Raw genomic sequence first — 21,403 nt, forward strand, 5'->3', positions numbered from 1 at the left:
TGTTTGTTTGCTGTTGGGTTTGGGACAGTTAACACCTCTCATTGTTGTGACAGTGCCTGGCAGAAACAGGCCGTGAAGAGAAAGGTCTGTTTTGGTTCATGGTTGCAGAGGTTTTAGTCCATCCTGGAGGGGGAGGAGTGGCAGGATGGCTTTTTCCATGGGACCAGAATGGAAGGTGGCAGGTCATCACTGCAGGGGCTTCAGAGTGGGCAGACACACCCAGACACCAGGTTCTCACACAGAGGAGACTTATTGGCCTGGAGGCTGGGGTGGGGTGGGGAGCTGTCTCTGGAGTGGGCAAAGGCAGACAGCAGGTGTCTCTGCAGGAGTGGGTTTTAAGGAGGAAGAGGGAAGTCTGTGCGAGGTGAGTTGAACTGGTAAGTCCTAGTTGGACAGGTTAGCCAGCCTAGCCAAGTAATGAATTTAGTAGCTGGACCACAGAGTTTTAGTTAGGCTTAAGGAAGTGGCCAAATAAGGGAATAGACCTTGGGGACTGTAATGGTTGACAAGGAGACAAGGAGGAGAGAGGGCAAAACCTGCTGGTGCCATGTTTGCAATGCTTGGGCCTGTTAGCCCTTCAGTAAGGAGACTGCAGGCAGGTGTCATGTGATTGCAGACAAGCAGCAGAGAACTGTCCTGGAATAACCTTCAAAGGCCAGCCCCTATGTCTACCAGCGAGACCCCACCCCGTAAATATTCCGTGGCCCCCAAACTGTACTTTTTTTGGGTGAAAATTTCTTCTGTAAATAGGGATCAAGTGTTCACATGAGCTTATGGAGAGTATCTAGATTCAAACCTGTAACATCAGGTTTAAAAAATGTTTTTTCTTCTCAGACAGGTTTCATTACGTAGCCCTGGCTAGACTGGAATTCACTATATAAGCCAGGCTGGCCCCTGTCTCCCAACAAACATGCCTGGCTAAAAAATTTTTTGTTGTTTTTGTATGGCTCTTTTGCTATGTAACCTAGGCTGGCCTTGAATTTGCTATTGTAGCTCAGGCTACCCTCAAACTCAAGATCTTTCTGTTTCAGCCTTCAGAGAACTAGAATTAACATAACAACATGTGCCACTGGACCAAGAGGAGTGGGAGAAGGGGGAGGGAAATGGGAGACTGGGAGGAGGCGGAAATTTTTTTTTTCAATAAAAAAAAAAGAAAAACAAAACAAAACAAACCCCAAAGCATCGTTTACACTTTTACTCTCCGTGTCTTTCCCCCTTGTCAGTATATCATGCTGTGCTGACTGCTGGCTCTTCATTTTGTATTATTTCATTGCTTCTGGAAATTGATAAAAAGGGCTTAGCTGACAGAACTTTTTTTTTCTTTTTAGCTATTTCTTATATAGGCCAGGCTGACCTTGAACTTGGTATATATCTAAGGATGACCTTGAACTCCAGATCTCCCCCCCCCCCCCATGCTTCCACACCCATGTACTGGATCACAGGTGTGAAGCACCAGGCTGTTAATTTTAGCAACCGCTTCATGTGATGTCACTGGGCTAGCCTGGGCTCAATGTTGTTCTCCTGCATTCACCTCCCAAATGTTTGGGTCATAGGGATTTGTCACCACCACAGCTAAAGTTGAAAATTACTAGTATGAACAGACTGAAGAGCCTTTTTAAAAATCACCTAGGGATTGAAGATGTAGCTACCTCAGCAGAGTGCTTGCCTAAAGTGCATGAAGTCCTGGACTCCTTCTCCAGCACTACATAGAGTGAGCATGGTGACACATGGCTGTGACCCTAGCACATGGCTGTGGAGGCAGGAAGATCAGAAGATCAAAGTCACCCTCATCTACATAGCGAGTTTAAGGCCATCCTGGGCTACATGAGAGATCTCAAAATAGAGAACAGACAAACAAAATATATGTAGGAGGCTGGGGAGATGGCTCAGTTGGTAAAATGTTTGCTCTGCAAACATAAAGATCTGAGCTCAAATCGCCACTGCCTGTGTGGAAAAAACAGGCTCTTTTTTTTTTTTTTTTTTTTTTTTTTTTTATGACTCTGTGCACTTAAAGCTCTGGGAGCCACTTGGAGGCCCTGGGAGGTGCTAGGAGCTCATGAGCCAGCAGACTAGCCAATCAGTGATCTCTGGGATCAGTGAGAGACTGTGCCAATAAAGAAGGGGGATAGTGATAGACTCCTAATGGCCTCCACATATGTACACTGCACACATATGTAAACACACACAGAGAATAATACTAGAACTGTTTTTAAATGGGACTTTTGAAATTATTTTTATTTTATGTTTATGAGTTTTTGTTGGAAGGGGTTTCTGTCCCACCTGGTCCCGCAATAAACACACAGAAACTATATCATTTGCAATACTGTTTGGCCAATAGCTAGCTCTTATATCCTAAACTAACCCATTTCTATTAATCTGTGTATTGCCACATGGCTGTGGCTTATGGGAGAGACTACATGGTTTCTCCCTGACTCTGCCTACTCTCTCCCTATATATCTCTTCCAGCCTGGCTAAATTCTGTTAATCTATTGGTTGAAAGCAGTTTCTTTATTAACCAATAAAAACAACACATATCCAGAAGGACTTCCCACACCAAGTTTTTGCCTGCTCATATGTACATATACCACATGTTGTGCCTGGTGTCCTAGGAAGCCAGAGGAAGGCATTAGATCTCCTGGGACAAGAGTTAAAGATGGTTGTAAGCCACCAAGTGAGTGTTGGGAATCAGAACTGGGTCCTCTAGAAGGAAAAGCAGCCAGTGTTCTTAAGTGCTAAATCTCTAGCTTCTGGATGAGATTTATAACAATTTATTTTTTAAGATAGGGTTTCATGGAGTCCACACTGGCCTCAAACTCACTATGTATTCACAGCTGGTTCTCCTGCCCCTACTCCCAGGTATTGGGGTTGTAGTTGTATGCACGTGACCTCCTGGTTCTCCTGCCCCCACCCCCAGGTGCTGGACTTGTAGTTGTGTGCACGTGACCTCCTGGTCCTCCTGCCCGCGCCCCCAGGTCCTGGAGTTGTAGTTGTGTGCACGTGACCTCCTGGTCCTCCTGCCCGCCCCCCCAGGTCCTGGGGTCACAGTTGTGTGCACGTGACCTCCTGCCCCCCCCCCCAGGTCCTGGGGTCACCGTTGTGTGCATGTGACCTCCTGGTCCTCCTGCCCTCACCCAGGTGCTGAAGTTGTAGTTGTATGCATGTGAACTCCTGGTCCTCCTGCCCTCCCACTCCCAGGTGCTGGGGTCGCAGCTGTGTGTTCTTTTGTTCTCTGAACCATCCTATCTTGAAAATATTGCTTTGACTGAACTTCTGAGGAATGCACCTCTAAGCGGTTAGAAACAAGTTGTTCAAGAGGTTATTATTGCCTAATTAGAATTAATTAACAAGCCAGGCGAAAGAATTAAAGGTGCGGATGTGTTTTAGGGAGTGGAAGTAGGTCAGCTGAGGGACAGGAAACGAGGGCTCCATTTTCACTAAATTCGCATTTACCTGCTTTCAACTGTATGCTGCATGCGTCTAATTCCCATTCAGAGCTATCTAGAACACTCAGAAGCTCCTCAGGATGTCCAGAATATGGCATTTCTGTGTCAGATGCAGTCAGAGGGGCCAAATGTTTTATTTTCCAGGATTGTGCATTAAAACTGACTTCTCATTTGTTGTTTTAATCCTATTTTAAAATGTTTCACAATTTCTAGACTGACTTTTAAATGGAATTGAAATAGCTTTAAGAGATTGGACCCAATAAATTTCATTTTTTTTTGTTTTTTGCTTTATTCAATAGTAGCATTTTTTCCTCTTCCTTTTTCTTTCTTTCTTTTTTTTTTTTTGGTTATTATTATTGTTATCTGGTCCCAGATTAATTCCTTAAGTTTTTTTTACTGCTTTCTGTTTTCGTGGCTGGCATCTAGTGTAATCATTTTAAACTAGACTCTTCACCAAGTGTATAAGCCCTTCTAATTATGCTCTCTGCACACCTAACTCATGAAGATATCTGAAACATTTAAAAAGAATTTTTAGAAATTTTAAAGATATTTATAGTGGTTGGGGCTTAGGCAAGTGGCAGCGTGCTTGCCTGAGGCCCAGGGTTGGGTCTCCAGCTCCAAGAGAGAAATCTCACTTATCAGAATGTCACAAAGCATTCTTGCTTGTGTTCCACAGTCTAACGAGACACTGGGAATCTGGATGAAGAAGGAAATGGGAGTGAGCAGGGTTGTGAAAGGGTCTCTCACCCCATTCCCCTGTGAGCTTCACACAGAGCCCCGTGTGTGAGGTGAGAAGGTGAGGGCATGTGTGAATGGCAGGTGAAGAGTCAGGAATAGATGGGGGCAGGGTGGGAAGGTTGCAAGTGTTCTTCTCCATCCTGCTGTGTAGGGTGTATACCTGCTGGAAGCAGAGTTCAAAAGCCAAAGTGTTAAACATGTGTGAAGTAAAAGCTATAGCAAGTTCCTGAGCCAAACCTTTACTCACCTGCACTATGAAACAGGAGTCAGTTCTCTCCGTCCATCACGCGGGTCCCTTGGACCCCAACTCAGCTCACCTTTACCCTCTAAAGCCCTGTCGCCAACCCCTGGAAATGCACTCTTTCTTTAGAGGCTGCCTGTAATTCCAGTGTCCTGGCTGGTATATTATGAGCGTGATGTTGCCACCGAAGCGCCTTGTGATCTTGAAGAGCATCCTGATTCATCAAAGGGAAACTAGCCTTCAACTAAAGTATTCGTGACAAAACCATTAGCAGTAAACATGCTGCTGGATCAGAGGGGCTGCCAGGCAGAATCCTTCTTTGTCAGGTGCTGTCTATGTGGAAAAGCCCTTCTTTGTATAATTTTTAGATAGTTTTCAGATTTTTAAACCTAATTACAACACTCTCACTGTTTAGTCTGTATTTTCTGAAGCCTGCTCAACTTTTCAGAAAGCGGGGATCATTGTTCTCCATGATGTTCATCCTCTCCTTCAATCCTGTGGGTGCCTAGGACCCCAACTCAGGTTGTCAGGCTTGGCAGCAAGCATCTTTACCTTCTCAGCCATGTCACCAGCCCCTGCAAATGACCCTTTCTCCGTGGGCAACCTGTATTGTTTGTAGTGAGTCAGGTGTCTGTGTGTCTCAGGCTGGCCTTGGGCATGGGCTCACAAGCCTCCTGTCTCAGCTTCCCAGAATTAATTCGTGCTCCTCCTGTCTTAGTTCCCTGAATGCTGCTGGGCTTATAGGGATGTGCCAACATAAAACCACTTTTAAAGCAGCAGGGATGGGCTGAAGAGGGGGCTCAGAGGCTAAGAGCCGTTGCTGCTCTTGTAGAGGGCCCAGTTCAGTTCTCAGGACCTGGGTTTGGTTCCCAGCACTCACAGGTAGCTCACACCTTTCCGCCACAGAATCTGACATCTTCTAACCTCCTTGGGCAACACACACACACACGCACACGCACACACGCACACCACATATACAATGTGTACAGGCAAAACACTCATGTACATAAATAAATCTTGGAAAATCGTTGCAAATCATTAGAGATCTGGAGGCAGACTCCTAGTAGATACCACATCTGTAAAGGTGAGTGGTCTTGGTGGGGCACACCTGGAATCCCAGCACTCAGGAGGCCGGGACAGGGAGGTAAAAGGAGTGCGGCCCCTGCCGCTAAGGTACTCGGGACTAGAAGCATAGCTCAGTGACAGAGTGCTTTGCTAGCTATATAGGGGGAGCAGGTTCAGTCCTCAGCCCTGGGGATGGAAGACAGAATCCACACAATTCTGTTGTAGTACTTTAGCCAGTTTCTGTGTGAGGTTTTGACTGGAATCCTCTGCGCCCTGAAAAAGGCCTCTTGAGCTGATACCCACGTCCTCGTGGAGACAGAAGCTGTGCTAATCTGCCTTTGATGAGGCTCCTTTGATTATCTGAGATGAGGCCGAAGCACAATGACCACTTCACTCCGTGCTCACAGAGACCTTTGTCGTCGCCACCTTCACTGCTTCCTAATTTCTAAACTGTGTAGCTTCTGACTGTGTACAACCTTAGGTTCCCCATTCTCCCCAGTAGATAAGGGGATTTACTAGAGTTCCTTTGTTTTGAATCAAAAGTCAGGGTGCTTCTAATAATGAAGACATGTTTAACCTCCTTGTATAAGTGAACTCCTTTGTGCTTTGTAACACCACTGCCTACCAGTCACTGGGAAAACCATACTGTGCCAGCGCAGCACTTAATCAGACCATCCGGCTCGATTAGCTTTTCATTTAATTTCCCAATTATTTTAAGTGAAAAGAAAATGGCTGTAAAACAGAAGAGATTAGATCCTTTTGTTCCTCGGAGAGGCTTTCTTTATAAATAATTTTATAAAGAAGTTATTTTTTAAAGAGTTGTCTATTTTTATTATGTATACAGTGTTCTGTCTGCATACATTTCTATCTGCCAAGAGTGCATCAGATCTCATTATAGATGGTGAGCTCACAACAGATGGTTGTGAGCTGCCATGTGGTTGCGGGGAATTGAACTCAGGACCTCTGAGAGAACAGCCAGTGGTCCTAATCTCATGTTACTTGTGTTTCTTGCACAGAAGAAGCTGCCAGAGCTGTCAGAGCAGCTGTGCTGCTGCTGTGTGTGCATAGGGCCACCCTCCTGCCATCTTTGCTGTGCATGCCACGCACAGCAAGACTCCTGACACTGGTGTCCGCTTGCTGTGGATGATCCTATGCTTCCAGAACTCCTGTGAGACACTAATCCCCAAGCTGAAGACTGTTAGCCAGATATTCGAATGTTCTCTGAGTTTAACTGTGCTTATTTTTGTTTTTATCTATTTTACCTGATCCCTAAAAGGAGCCAAGGCTACTTCATGTTAATAACATAGCATGTAAACAGAGCTTATATTATTTATTACTTTAAAAAGAATTTAGTAGACAAGGCCTGGGAGCCTACAGCTTTAATCTCAGCACTCAGGAAGTGGGTGGATTTCTGACTTCAAGGCCAGCCTGATCTACAGAGTGGGTTTCAGGATAGCCTGGGCTACACAGGGAAAACCGTATCTCAACAAAACAAACGACAGCAACAACAAAAAGATTTTAGTATTTAAGCTTTGTGGATGCTGACGTATGGAATAATGAATACTTAATTAGTAAAGAAGAATGCTGTGCTTCAGGAAATACAGGTGTGTGGAGATGCATCTGGCATTTTGGCTTACTGACTTGTGTGTAGTCTTGGTGTACACTTTTCTCTTACTGACTTGTATGTAGTCTTGGTGTACACCTTCTTTCTCTGGTATAGTTCACTCATCGGCAAAGGGAGCCATCTCTTTGTAAATGATTGACAAGCAACTAGAACTGGACTTAATGTGTCTGAGAAGATAAACTTTAGAGACTGTAGATTCTCGGGCTCAAAGAGGCAACATCTAGGACAGGCTCACCAAGAGGACCCCATCCATGTTCACTGGTGCAGAGGGGCCTGCCCAAGTGTGTGCAGGAGGGTCTCTCTGCCTGTCTGTGAATCTACTGGATTCCAGCTGACCTCTAGTCATGTGAGCGTCGGCTTCCAATGTCTCAGAGTTTACAACAGAGAAGTTAAAGTGCTGGCTGTCCTGCCCTCTTACCCAAGTTCAGGTTCCTTCTTTCTGACCAGGTGACAATGACTTCCCGAATCCCTGGAGGTGTTAGGTTCTTGTGGGTGCTGGAGGAGGAGCCTTAGCATGCAGCTGACTCTTGAGTGCTGAGTTAACTGTTTAGACTGTAGATGTCAATGCCTGCACATATGTGTTACCCTGCAGAGTTTGAAAGTGCTGGCTCAGCAGCAGACAGATCACAAAATCCAGCTTTCTGTGTATCCGTTTTGTGTGCTTGGGCCGGCTCCTTTATTTCTCTAAACTGTTTCTTATTTTTCATTTATTTAAAAATTTTAGCTATTTGCTAAGTGTGGTGATATACACCTTTAATCCCAGCACTTAGGAGACAGAGGCAGATGGACTTTGTAAACAAGCCTGGACTGCATGAGTTCCAGGCCAGCATAGACCTTGTCTCAAAAATTAAAAGACAATATTTTTTAGGAATTTATTTATTTTTATTTTATGTGCGCAAGTGTATATTTTTTAGGAATTTATTTATTTTTATTTTATGTGCACAAGTGTTCTGTCTGCACATATGTCTGTGTACCACATGCATGTATCTGATGTTGGAGGAGGCCAGAAAAGAGCATTGGATCCTCTGGAGAGAGTTACAAATAGTTGTGAGCCTCCAGGAGGGCGCTGGGAACCAAACCCAGGACCTCTGCAAGAGCAGCAAATGCTCTTAACTGCTGAACCATCTCTCCACTCCCAATTTTTAAAGAGTTTGCTTTTATTTTGTGGCGTGTGTGTACAGGCACCGTGGAGGCACCAGGGCAACTCTTAGAGCTCAGTTCTTGCCTTCCACCGTGGGTTCCAGGAATCTAGCTCAATCGTGTGGCAAGTGCTTTTGCCTTGCTGTTTATTTTTAAGGTGGAGATAATAGCTCTTGCCTTATAGACTCGCTTCAGGGATGAAATGAGTCCATGTGCCATAGGTGTAACCACACTTGCAGTATACTATTCAGCAACGCCAGCTTGCAAGATGGGAGTGATCGCTGTGTGTGAGCTGTCTTGTGGCTTGTCCTGGTGTCTGCTCAGTTCTCCCCTTGTCACAGCCACAGCTTGCTGTTGGGTTTCTTCACTCCTTCTAGATGGTTCTGATTCTCTAAGTCAAGTGGATGCAGAATAAAACTATGTGTGAAAATTAAGAACACAGGAATGGGCCAAGCACTAGGGAATAGGTGTTTGAAGCACCCCTTGTGGGCTAATTGCTGGGGCATCTATAAGGATTGTTTCATGACCCTGAAACCAGAAAGCAATGAATTTGAATCAAGTTCTTTCATCATAAGTTAGAGTATATAAAGCAGATGGGGATGTCTGTGGGCATGTGCAGGGTAGAGAGTCAAGGTATTCACAGGAAGTGGAGGGGACAGAAGAACAGGAGGTCACGCTAGAGCAGGGACAGCAGCTGCGATGAATACCACAGATACGGAATCCGCAGACACACGAAACAGTTGTTTTTTTCCAGACCTTAGGAAGTTTCTGTCAGGTTTTTAGACCAAATTCCCACCAGGCTGTCTCTCTGGGCCCCCAGCTCTTGGTCCGTTCAGAATAAATGGAAAAGGCCATCCTGCTAGGGACAGAAAGAGGTCGGGAGGTTAGAAGAGGCAAGAGCTACTGAATCTGACACCTAGGTAACAAGACAAGGGAGGATCTAGGCAAAGTTACTACAAGGTAAAGTTTTCCATCTGAATAGCACACTGGGCACTGAGAGCTGAGCGTTCACTAACTTTCACCATTAACAGACAGGGTTTTGTAAGAAGAGAATGTGCAACTATTTTAAGACTTTCGATAAAAGTTTAAAAAATAAGTTTGGAAGCTAAAAGGGCTAAAAACTTTGAGTATTTGGAAACTTGTGTTGTGTGGAAGACTTCATGCTTGTCTGTTTGGCAGCGGTTGTAGGCCAAACTGAACAGTCCCCGAGAGATAAGTGACAGCATGCTGTTGTTAGTGATGACCCCTTTACGTACCGCGTTCTGTTTCATTGTCTTTACAGATTGCTTAACGAACGGCAGTGAAGCTTTGTCAAATAACACCGAGTATTTCCTCAGTCTGTTTAACAAGACTCTGACGTGCTTTGAGCACAACCTGCAGGTGAGTTATATAAACTTGTGCCGTAATGTGTAATTGTAACTGTTTGCAGCATCAATTGTGGTATTTATTTGGACTCATAAAAGAATTAGTGAGCTTTCATTTCTACGCGTAGATTATTTCCACTTGGAAATACTAATGCTTAAAGCTCAGGACCCGCCCCGTAGCTGGCAGGCAGGCAGAAAGGCAAGCAAATCTCTGAGAGTTCAAGGCCACTGCTACACAAAGCCACTTCCAGGCCAGCCAGGGCTACACAGCGAGGTTGTCTTTAAATAAAAAAAAAAAAATTAAAAAAAAAAGGTGGGGGAAGATAAAGGAAAGGGAATGAAGCGTAGGGGGTTGGGGAGGTGACTCAGTGGTTAAAAAATACCAGGTATGGTGGTGCACACCTTTAATCTCAGCACTTGGGAGGCAGAGGCAGGTGGATCTCTGTGAGCGTGAGGTCAGCCTGGTCTACAAAGCAAGTTCCAGGACAGCCAGACTGTTACATAGAAAAACCCTGTCTCAAAAAACAAACAAAATAATAATAATAATAATAATAACAAAAAATCTTAAAAGGAAATAGGGGCTGAAGAGATGGCTCAGTGGCTAAGAGCACTGGTCGCTCTTGCAGAGGACCTGGGTTCAGTTCCCAGCACCCACATGGCAACTCTAGCTCCATGAGCACTGGATATCTTCTGGCTTCTGTAGACACCAGGCACACACATGGTATACATGCATACATGCAGAAAACACCCATGCACATAAAATAGATTTTGAAAAACATTCCTTTTTAAATTGGAGTAATTTTTAATTAAAAAAATCTCAGGTAAATATTATAGAACCAGCAATTGTTAGTCACTGGTTCACTCAGTGAGAACAAAGGTTCTTCAGAAGTTTCCACACAGTTTCACTCATGTCCCCCTGTTTTCAGACGTCCTCACTGAGAGGACACTGAGGCACAGAGGTAACTTGTGTGAGGCCAGGCTGCAGGGAGACGCAAGGGGAGGGCCTTGAGGAGAATGTTTGGGGCCAGAGAGATGTACAGGCACTGGCTGTCAAGCCTGGTGACTTACATCTTAGGACCCACATGGTCCTAAGTAGGAACCCACTCCAACAGGCTCTCTGACCACTGCTTACACAGGACAGCAAGTGTGTGCCTGTGCATTCTTGCACATGTATGCACACGCACATATAAATAGCCAATAATAAATAAATGCAATACAATTTTAAAAGAATTCTGTTTTGAACATGTTCAGTATGATACTCTTATGCTCCTATCAGACATCCAACTCAGATGATGCTAACCATGAGGTGGGGCAGGGCTGCCAGGTTGAGTACCATCTGACACAGTCCCGGTGAGGTGGGGCAGGGCTGCCAGGTTGGGTACCATCTGACACAGTCCCGGTGAGGTGGGGCAGGGCTGCCAGGTTGGGTACCATCTGACACAGTCCCGGTGAGGTGGGGCAGGGCTGCCAGGTTGGGTACCATCTGACACAGTCCCGGTGAGGTGGGGCAGGGCTGCCAGGTTGGGTACCATCTGACACAGTCCCGGTGAGGTGGGGCAGGGCTGCCAGGTTGGGTACCATCTGACACAGTCCCGGTGAGGTGGGGCAGGGCTGCCAGGTTGGGTACCATCTGACACAGTCCCGGTGAGGTGGGGCAGGGCTGCCAGGTTGGGTACCATCTGACTCTGGTGAGGCTAGATTAAGAGTGAAGGTAAAATGGCTCTGTGGGCTGAGTCCAGGGACAGGTCAGCATTTTATAGGGTAGTGGGGACTGCGTGATGGGGCGCAGCCAACAGACATGTGACAGGTGGCACCGCGGCTTTCAGCATAGCGAATGGTCAGGGAGGAGAGTCACAGGCTACACCAGATCCACCTTGAGCAGTGGATGCTAACAGGTGGTTTCTCTCGAATCCCAGCCTGCCCTGGTGACAGCACAGAGAGGACAGGCCAGGCTACTGTGACAGTGCCCTGTGTCTCAAGTCTGTGGGTAGTCGTGGGCAGAAGGGTGTAGCACCTTCCTGGGGTGCTGTGGGTGTAGGAGAGGCTTCCTGAGCTGAAGTGGGCCCACGTGCAGTGTTTTTCCAGGTTCTGGCGTCAGCCTCATTTCACTGGGCCTTAGGGAGGAGTCCTCAAAGCCCCCACATGTGCCATCACCTCCCATCTTCTAGAATCCCTCTCCCTCCCTCATCTTCAGAAGCTGTGCCGTTTTCAGAGTGCGATGATGCTACCGTTTATTTAATTAGTCCCTCCTCGGAGCGGGTCAGATGGTGTTTGTTTTAGTGTTTGACGGTTACAAAAAATGCCACTCACAGCCTTTTGCACATCAGCGGAAGTTCTTATAAGAATGTGTTTAGTGGATTCCTAGGAGTGGAATGCCATACCAAAAGTGTGTGCGTTTTTAGTTTTAGTAAAAGGAACTGTATTATCCCCGCCCACACCACCACCACCAGGATTCTGTGCTGGGTCTGTGCAAAGCCTTCCATGTGCGCTTTCTTGGAGGAGTTTAAGGGGAGACGCTGTGTCAGCTGGATGGTAAAGGTCACATTGTAGGTCCAGTTGCTCTGATTTTCCTCTTCTCTTTCACCCCCATGATCAGTAGATGTCCTTTGCTCACGCTCCATGGTAAATAATTAAAAAAGTAGAGAGCAAAGGTAAGGGTGTCTGCCTAGAAGCTGGAACTTGAGAGTTGCTGGCATCGAACATTACTGTGTGTGTGTGTGTGTGTGTGTGTGTGTGTGTGCGTGCGTGCATTTGTGTGTGGGGTATGTTTGTGTGTGTGCGTACGTGCATGCATGCATTTGTGTGGGGGGTGTGTTTGTGTGTGCGTACGTGCATGCATGCATTTGTGTGGGGGGTATGTTTGTGTGCATGTGTGTGCATGCACAGTGAAGTTCCATGGCATGTAAACTACTCATGTCTCCAGCATCCTCTTCAGCATTCATCAGAGGCCTGTGTAGTGGTTTTCAAGATTAAGAGACACCTAGAGAGTGCTAGATGCCTTTGCTTTGTGCCCGCATACCAGATCTAGAAGGTTCTAGACCCTTGCCTTGTGTCCTCAAGTCCTCAGGACTCCTCGCCCAGGAGGTCTAGTAACCTCCCGTCATAGCAGCCCATCATCACTATCTCCTCTCTCCTCCTTGGGTTAACAGTGACTTTTGTGCATTTCCTCTCTTCCTTTTTATCAATGTATGTTAATTGTAAGCAGCAATGAGTTTTAATATGACATTTTATTTTCTTACATGTATATAAGCTATGCCTTGATCATGCTCACAGACCCTTTGGCCTTCCTTTGTCTCTCTTCCACCTCCCGTCGGTCCTCTACCAATTATTCCCCTTTACTTTCAAACCCTGTGTGTATTCATTCCAGCTGGGCTGTGGAGGCAGAGAGGAGGAAAGACAACTCTGCCATTGAAACTGTGGTGGAGGTCAGACTCACGGCGGACCAGCAGCCACGCAGCAGGGAGGGAGGCTTTCGAGGACGAGTAGGGAATGAAGCCTGAGGTGCTGGTGTAGGCCAAAGTGTAAAGGAAAGCCTGCTAGAGAAGAGATGGAAGGGGGGAAGGTACACTTCTCTGAGTAACAGGAAAGTCGCAGATGTGTGGAACCTCTTGGCTGTGACAGGTAGCTGCTGACTGTTCTCTTGATGACGGCCATTCTGACTGCATGGAATAGTGGCTTTGATTTGCATTCATCTGATGGCCATTTTTTTCAGGTATTTATTGCCACTTGTATTTCTTTTGAGATCTATCAACTCATCTGTCCATTTATTGATTGTTTGTTCCTTTGGAGTTCATTGATTTCAGCTCTGTGTGTATTTCTTGCGTTCTCAGTCTGCAGAGATCAGGGACAGCTGGCAGGTCACCTCCTCCTTCTAGGACTCCCACCTTTGCTGGGCAGGGCTTTGCAGCCCCGTGCAGTTGGGTTGTGATTCATGCCTGTTCCCTGAGCTGTTAGAGTTTTGTGGGGTTTTTGTTTGTTTGTTTGTTTTGGTTTGGTTTGTTTGCTTTTTCTAAAGAGGGGTTCACTGTGTCGCCTTGGCTGTCCTGGACCCACTCTGTAGACCAGGCTGGGCTAGAACTCACAGAGGTTCACCTGCCTCTGCCTCCCAATGCTCGGATTAAAGGCGTGCATTACCTGGTATCCTCTCTCTCTCTCTCTCTCTCCCTCTCTCCCTCCCTCTCCCCCTTTTCCCTCCCTCCCTTCCTTTTTCTCTTTCTTTTAGAATGATTTTCATATATTTACTTGGGGGTACATGAGGAAGTCAGAGGACAGATTGCATGTGGGTTCCAAGGACTGCACCCTAACCCCCACCCCCACCCTAGCCATCAGCTGCGTTCATTGCCCAGTCTTATAACTTTGTGTTTTCTGTATGTTCTTCCAGTAGTTTCAAAGTTTCAGGTCTTAAATTAAGGTTTTTGATCCGTTTTTCAGTTGATTTTTTTACGGTGAGGGCTGGGGATCTGGGTCCAGACCTGACACAGATATCCAGTTCCCTGTTCCATTTGTTAAGGAAGCTCTTTCCCCAGGGTTTGCTGTCTCATCTGTCTGGTGGCTATGGCTGTGGGTTTGTTTCTGGGGTCAGGCTAGTACTTTAACACACCATAGTGTCTTCTCTTCGGGCTTGGAGGGAGAGGGTGTCAGGCGGTTGACATGCAGGGGTGCCATGCCCAATATGTACTGTGTGTCATACGCCTATCCACCTTTGTCATTTCAGGGGCGCACATACAATCTTCTCTCACCAAAAAATTACTCCGAAGTGTGTAAAAACTGCAATGATGCATACAAAAATCTGAGCACCCTTTATAATGAGCTGCAGAAAATGAACGGGCTTGAGAACAAGGCTGAACCGGGCACGCACCTGTGCATTGATGTGGAAGATGCAGTAAGTACCTACTCTGGCATGGCTCACGGTTTGCAGCTGTTGGGTGCACTTTCAGTGCCCTCGTCTCTTTGCGGGTGCACTGGAATATGCATGGCATCTTCACCCAGAAGGAACTGCAGTAGTTACAGAGTAGTGAGGTTTTATGGATCTGTATCAAACCAGGATGGCCATTAACCAGGCTCCTCATGGATGAGTTACTTCAGCACATTTTGATTTTAAAGTAAAAAGTGGGTGTGGTTTTGAGGGGCGTGGCGCTCTTGTCCGGTGGTGCTGGTTAAAGAGGTTTGACGTTTTACTGCCATGTTTTCAGAGATCTTAGTCACTTAATTGTTGATTAACTTCTTTATATGTGTGATAGCCTGAAAACATTTTCTCATGGCTGTCTCCTCACTGAAATAAAAGCCACATGAGGACGAGGACCAAGTGCTTCTTTTCCAGTTTTTGAGATAAGTTTCTCTGTGTAACAGTCCTGGTTGTCCTAGAACTCACTTTTGTAGCCCAGGCTTCGAACTCACAGAAATCACCTGTCTCTGCCTCCCAAGGGATTAAAGGCGTGTGCACCACTGCCCGGTTTGACTTAGTGTTTCTTAATTCATCATTTAGTAGGTAGGACAAAAAACAGGAGAGAGAGAGAGAGAGAAAGAGAGAACACGTGGTGTGCACACTTTCTTTTAAAAGGAAGTCTTACTATGAAGCCTAGGCCTGTAGGGGAAGCTTTGAACTTGAAGTGATCCTCCTGCCTCATCTCCTTAGTACTGGAATTACAGGCGTGTGCTACCATGCCCAAAATGGCGTTTAGTGCTGCTTTTGTTAATAGTGTTGGTAGAGCAAATGTTGGGGCTTGGGGAAGCTTTTCTCCACTGTATAGCTTGTCTTTTCACACATCACCACTAGGTGGCAGTCGTGCCCCCTAGGCTATATGATGCCTGAGAATTAGTTATTTGGGAAAACAGATCTTTGGCTCAAAGTAGAAAACTCAAGGTCAAAATAGCTAAACTTACTTGTTAGGAATAAGTGTGAATATCAAACCAACTTAGAACAGTAGTGCTGAGGATAGCAAAAACCACTCAACGTGGCTGCTCCTAATAGGACTTTGATCTTATATCTCTGTCCTAGGATTGTACTTGGTTAATGGCAGGCTGTCAGTAATAAATAAACTTTAAACAACGAAACAGAATCTTAACTCTATTTTTATAGCTGTATATTCTCTGGGAGATAAAATGGTTCACATTCTAGCATTTCTTGGTGATTATCATATGTTTAGAGTATTATGTTTTGTGTGGTTATAAATTTATACAGTGACTAATTGTAAACAAGTTTCTTTCCCTGGCAGAAAAAAACTATTCTCAACTATCAGTAGATTTTTAAGGCTGTTCTAAAAGATTATATATATCCACTAAAGACAAGTGTGATATCAGATAACAATATAATGTGCATTTTTCCAGATGAACATCACCCGAAAGCTCTGGAGTCGAACCTTCAACTGTTCGGTCACCTGCAGTGACACGGTGTCCGTAGTCGCTGTTTCTGTGTTCATCCTCTTTCTGCCCGTTGTCTTCTACCTTAGTAGCTTCCTTCACTCGGAACAAAAGAAACGCAAACTCATTCTACGTAAGTTCCTCGCTGTAGTCTTTCTTCTGTTTAGTTAATGGCATCTGTGAGGAGATTTGGGGGTTGAGGAGTTGGGAGGACAGTGTTAAACCACCGGCCTGCATGCCCAAGTCGCTCAGTAGGAAGAAGTATGTAGGTCTGTTTTAGAAAGACTATGGCGTGCACCTTTGCCTGCCAAGCCGTCTTCCTCGCCCCATGTGGTCTTTTTTTAATGGCATTCAGTCAGTAAGCTGGTGTGAGCTGAATAATGCAGGCTGCTTAACTTTCATTTACTTGTTCTGCCTGATGGATTCGTCTTCCTTGATTGGATTGTGAAGCTCGTCAGAAGAAGAATTTTTTTCTTGTTTATCATCGTCTTACCAGAACCTAAGAAGTGCCTGGCCACAGCGAGTGCTCATGAGCATTTGTTGAACAAAATAATAATGTAGTCTATTTAATAATAGTATCGCTCCTCAGAATACTATTCCTGTGAAAATTCCTATGGGGAAAATACTGGATCAAATAATGTCAGGCAAATACAACGATCCATCCACCTATTCTGGAGGCAGACTAGGTGGATGGATCATTGTATTCTAAGCCAGTCTGGGCTACAGAGCAGTTCTAAGCCAGCCACAGCTTCACAGTTCAACCCTAGCTCAAAAACAAACATTAAATAAATAAAAAAAACAAAGCAAACAAACAACAAAAATGAGAGAAAGGAAGAAGCGGGTGGGAAAACCATGCCGACAAATCCCCACAAGCGCTAGTGTGCAGAAGGAGCCCTCATGGACACTTCCTCTCCCTTTCCACCTTTATTCTCCTTCCTCTTCCCTTTTCCCTTCCTCCCTCCATAAGCTGACGACGTGATGGTCTATGGTATGGTTGAGGGGACAGTTTTTATTGTAAACATGAAATAGAGAACAGCCAGAAGCATCTGGAAGAGTCCAGAGCAGGGAGAGAAAGAAGTAGACATGGCCAGGGCTGTGGGGGTTGAGGGAGGGATAGCAGGAGATAGAGAATAGAAAAACAGTGAAGAGAAGCAGAGCAGATCAGGTTGGGGTAGGGGAAGAGCACCCAGGCTGACCTTGAACTCACGGCAGTCCCCCTGCCTCAGCTTCCCACATGCTGGGATTGCAGGTCTGCCCCATAAGGTCTGGCTCATGTATTTCTCATTATGCTTCTGTTCAATAAGCGGTTACTCACTGTTAACCAAAACATACTGTAATGAAATGTGGTAAAGGAAGAAGGTACAGTGTGATGATCCTACCCCGGTCATGACAGCTGTGCAGATGTGGAGGTGCACAGTGTGACTGCATCACAGAGTGAGGGACACTGGAACACACCCACAGATGATGCTTTGGGTAGGAGTTTAGAGGATGTGGGGCCTTGCCAACTAGACTAGAGAGGCCAGCAAGTTTCAGGTCCTTGGATTTCCAGGTCTTACTACCTTGCCAGTTTATTAAGTAATTTGATAATTAGTAAGAAGCAGTTTTTAGTAAAGTAAGTAAAAACCAAGCCAAAACAAAAAACCTGAGCTACTGATTTCATTTGGTTTCCAAATCCACCCCAGGCTTAGTACACTTAAAAGCTGCCCACTGGTCCAAGAAGCCATGCTAGGGCTGTGATTCTTTTTTTTTTTTTTTTTTTTTTTTTTTTGGTTTTTCGAGACAGGGTTTCTCTGTGGCTTTGGAGCCTGTCCTGGAACTAGCTCTCTAGACCAGGTTGGTCTCGAACTCACAGAGATCCGCCTGCCTCTGCCTCCCGAGTGCTGGGATTAAAGGCGTGCGCCACCACCGCCCGGCTAGGGCTGTGATTCTTGCCTTTGGCTATGGGACTCATGACAGGGTTTAAACAAGACAGGAACAGAGGTGCCAGGGCCCTGCTGCAGCCCTGCTCTGGGCTACAAGCCTTCAAGGCCAGCCACTCTCGGATCGTAGCATGCGACTCTGGAGCACGAGAAGCATTCACACTTAACCGTTCTAAACACTTGACCTAGCCAGGGAGCTGTGAGTCTATGTTTAGACAAGTGGTTCAGTCCCATGACTATCATAATCATGGCTGGTTGTGCCATTTTGTTAATGGTCTGTCTATTTGTGCACGTACATGTGATGTACAACTCAGTTTTCTTTGTAAATCTTTTTCTTTTTAAACTAGAGAGGCCTTTGACTGAATTTTATCCTTATTTATTAGCATATGGTAGTAATTATACAACACAATAAGTTTCATTGTGACATTTTCAGACACACACACACAATGGTGAAGTTTTGTTGCTGTTCTGGTTTGGTGCTGGGTACTAAATACCCTTTACCACTGAGCTAGTTCCCTAGTCCCCCCAAAAAGTGTTTACATGCATGTCTGAGGGTTTCACTGTGTTGCAGAGGTTGACCTGGAACTTGCTATGTCGTCTTGGCTGGTTTTAAACCCACAATCCCCCAGTCTTAGTCTCCCGAGTGCTGGGATTACAGGCTCGTAGCATGTGCCTTGCTTGAGGAAATGTTCCTTCTGCGTATACTTTCCCTCTTCTTGTCTCGCCACATTGCACGGCTTACATTAGTATACAGTGTTCCATAAGTGGCTGTCGTCTCGTTCTAGATTTAGGAACAATTCCTCGGGCTTCATACTTAAATATATCTGCTGTAGAGGCTTTGCAGACATTTTTTGTCTCCTAAGGGGTGTTTAGGGTCAGATTTTTAGCCTGGACTTTTACTCTTTATCCACACGTTTAAGATCGAATGCTCAAGAGGGGATAGATGCCTGTTTTATTCGATACTGCTTTTAAACAAGTCATGGGTAATTTCTATTTAGCTTAATTTTATGCTGTTTATAAAGAAAAAAAAACATGTTAGGTTTAATTCTAAAAAATTGGATCAAATCCGATTCAGCCAATAAATAGACAGACACAGTGGTTTGCGCGTAGACCGTGAGCGCGCCTGGACTGACAATGCTTGTGTCTCCCCAGCCAAGCGTCTCAAGTCAAGCACCAGTTTTGCCAACATTCAAGAAAATTCCACCTGAAACCTGCAAAGCGTGGACTCGACCTCACATGGCGTGAGTGGGTGGTTGGACCACCGTGTGGTCAGGAGACGATGAACCAGGATCTGACACATCACCTTCTTATGAAATGCCAGCGCCGCGTATTTATAATGTATTCTGAACGACAGTTTTCACATTTCCTTTCCCTGCCCACCCATTTGTAAAGATTTCTGTATTTTTAATTTTCGGATACAGTAGTGTTACATATTCTAAGGTGTATGTGTTAGAGTAGCAGCGAGGACTTTGTTTTTGCGGGCGTATGACTACTTGGCACTCCTGATATCTCCTCATTGACACTTCGAAGTCCACAGAACCCAGGCCGCTGGAGACTGCCGTACACACATTAGCCACTATTGCCGACCCAGATGGCAGCCGGCCCAAGGAGTAATGTAAATGACTTCCTATTGCAGTATTATTGTGTATGTGTATATATAAGTATTTAATATATTATACATTGAAATAATGCACTCTCTAGTTTCCCTGAAGTCATATTTGAAACCACTAATTGTAAACCTCCTTAACAATTTTCAGACGTGATGAGCCACATCGTACATTCGTCTTTGTTAAAAGATGTATGGTAACTGGTTTTCTTACTTGACTTTTATAAATAGTATTTTACACCTTATTTTTGCCTTTATTTCATAAGTAATTTAAAATCACTGGACTTCTCTATTAGCTTCAGGACAGGATGGTTTATTTTATGCCATGGATTTACATTGTGAATTTCATTAAATTATTTGGCGACTTGTAACTTATTCTTTAAATGAAATATAGTACAAGTGTGTCACACTGTATAATTGTGCTTTTTAATGAAATATAGTACAAGTGTGTCACACTGTATGATTGTGCTTTTTAATGAAAATTTCATCTTGGAATATTTGGAGAGTTGGAGAGAGGTGAAGGAGGAATACCGGAGCCTAAAGTTGAGGGAGTGGACAGGGAGGAGGGGGGTGCTCACTGAGAATCTAAAGTTGAGGGAGTGGACAGGGAGGAGGGGTGCTCACTGAGAATCTAAAGTTGAGGGAGTGGACAGGGAGGAGGGGTGCTCACTGAGAATCTAAAGTTGAGGGAGTGGACAGGGAGGAGGGGTGCTCACTGAGATTCTAAAGTTCAGGGAGCACACAGGGAGGAGGGGTGCTCACTGAGAATCTAAAGTTGAGGGAGCACACAGGGAGGAGGGGTGCTCACTGAGCAGGCACTGCATAGTTTATAGGGGAGGTAGCTGGGTAACAGTCTCACACCGGAAGCTCTTCAGCCAAGGTGATGTCCCCTCCGATTACGTATAGGATGAAAGCGATATGACAGAAATGAAATCACATGTTTCCCTGTCAGGAAACAAGGTCTACTTTGGAATGTTTCCATCAACCTTTCAAACAATGTTTTGTTTCAGTATCCTTCAGTTTTATTTCTTGGGGTATAAGAGTTGATGATCTTGCTTGTTAATTCTGTTTCTGAGTGGGGACAGGTTGTAAATTTGGAGGCTTCCCTGGCTGACTGCTGAGTCTGAAGGCCCTTCCAGACTGTGATGCACTCTAGGAGGAGAAGGGAGTGTTTCGTGGTTTCTGTTTAACCGCACGTGCCGCGTGTGAGAGCAGGCTCATCCTCAGATGTGACAGTCAGATGATGCTGGCTCAGCTTTGCTCACCAGCTGGGACCTGCTCCAGTGTGCTGTCACTGTCCCTGCTGCAGTTCCTAAGGACGCTGTCTGGATTGGAAGCCCGTGGCTGAGGGCCATTGAAGGCAATCTTCATTAATGCAGACGAAACCAGTTTACATGTTAGCAAGGTGACACATTTGAAGGGTGAGTGGTGGGTCCTTGAGCCCCTTTCAGTCCTGTGTGCAAACCATTGCTTTTGGATAAAAAGCTAATGAGCACTTCAGCAAGGTCTTCGCTCCCTATGAGTTGCATCAGAAATAGATTTGAAAAACATATGCTAAGTGTTCTGCTGAAGTGCCTAAGAATTTCATCTTATGGTCGTGAAAAATGTACACACAGGGCTATGTATGTGACGAGAAACCTTTTTCCTTATGCTTTACAATAAAGGAAATGCCAAGGAAATTGTAGTGCTGTAATTGATTTTTATTCTCTTAATTTATTATTATTATGGAGACAAGGTCCCACTGTGTAGCCCTGCCTGTCCTGGAACTCACTCTGTAGACTAGGCTGGCCTTGAACTCACAGAGATCCACCTGCCTCTGCCTCCCAAGTGCTGGGATTAAAGGTGTGTACCACTACAAACGACTGTAATTGAATTCTTAGTTTATTTAAATGACTTGAGATAG

General features: G+C 45.3%; 1 protein-coding gene across 1 annotated transcript in view; it reads left to right on the forward strand.

The window, feature by feature from the left end:
- The window catches only part of Ostm1 (osteoclastogenesis associated transmembrane protein 1), a 29,379-nt gene extending 8,206 nt beyond the window's left edge, over nucleotides 1-21,173 (forward strand). Inside the window, exons 3-6 of the mRNA XM_041655004.1 lie at nucleotides 9,534-9,631; nucleotides 14,330-14,497; nucleotides 15,943-16,108; nucleotides 19,047-21,173. Coding sequence (XP_041510938.1) covers nucleotides 9,534-9,631; nucleotides 14,330-14,497; nucleotides 15,943-16,108; nucleotides 19,047-19,102 — 488 coding nt within the window. The 3' untranslated portion in view covers nucleotides 19,103-21,173. The remainder of the gene's footprint in view (nucleotides 1-9,533; nucleotides 9,632-14,329; nucleotides 14,498-15,942; nucleotides 16,109-19,046) is intronic.
- Nucleotides 21,174-21,403: the final 230 nt, after the last annotated feature.

This window comes from Microtus oregoni, unplaced genomic scaffold (genome assembly GCF_018167655.1).
Source record: "Microtus oregoni isolate MIOR12 unplaced genomic scaffold, Mior012 000006F_ref0000085, whole genome shotgun sequence".
NCBI classification, from domain to species: domain Eukaryota; kingdom Metazoa; phylum Chordata; class Mammalia; order Rodentia; family Cricetidae; genus Microtus; species Microtus oregoni.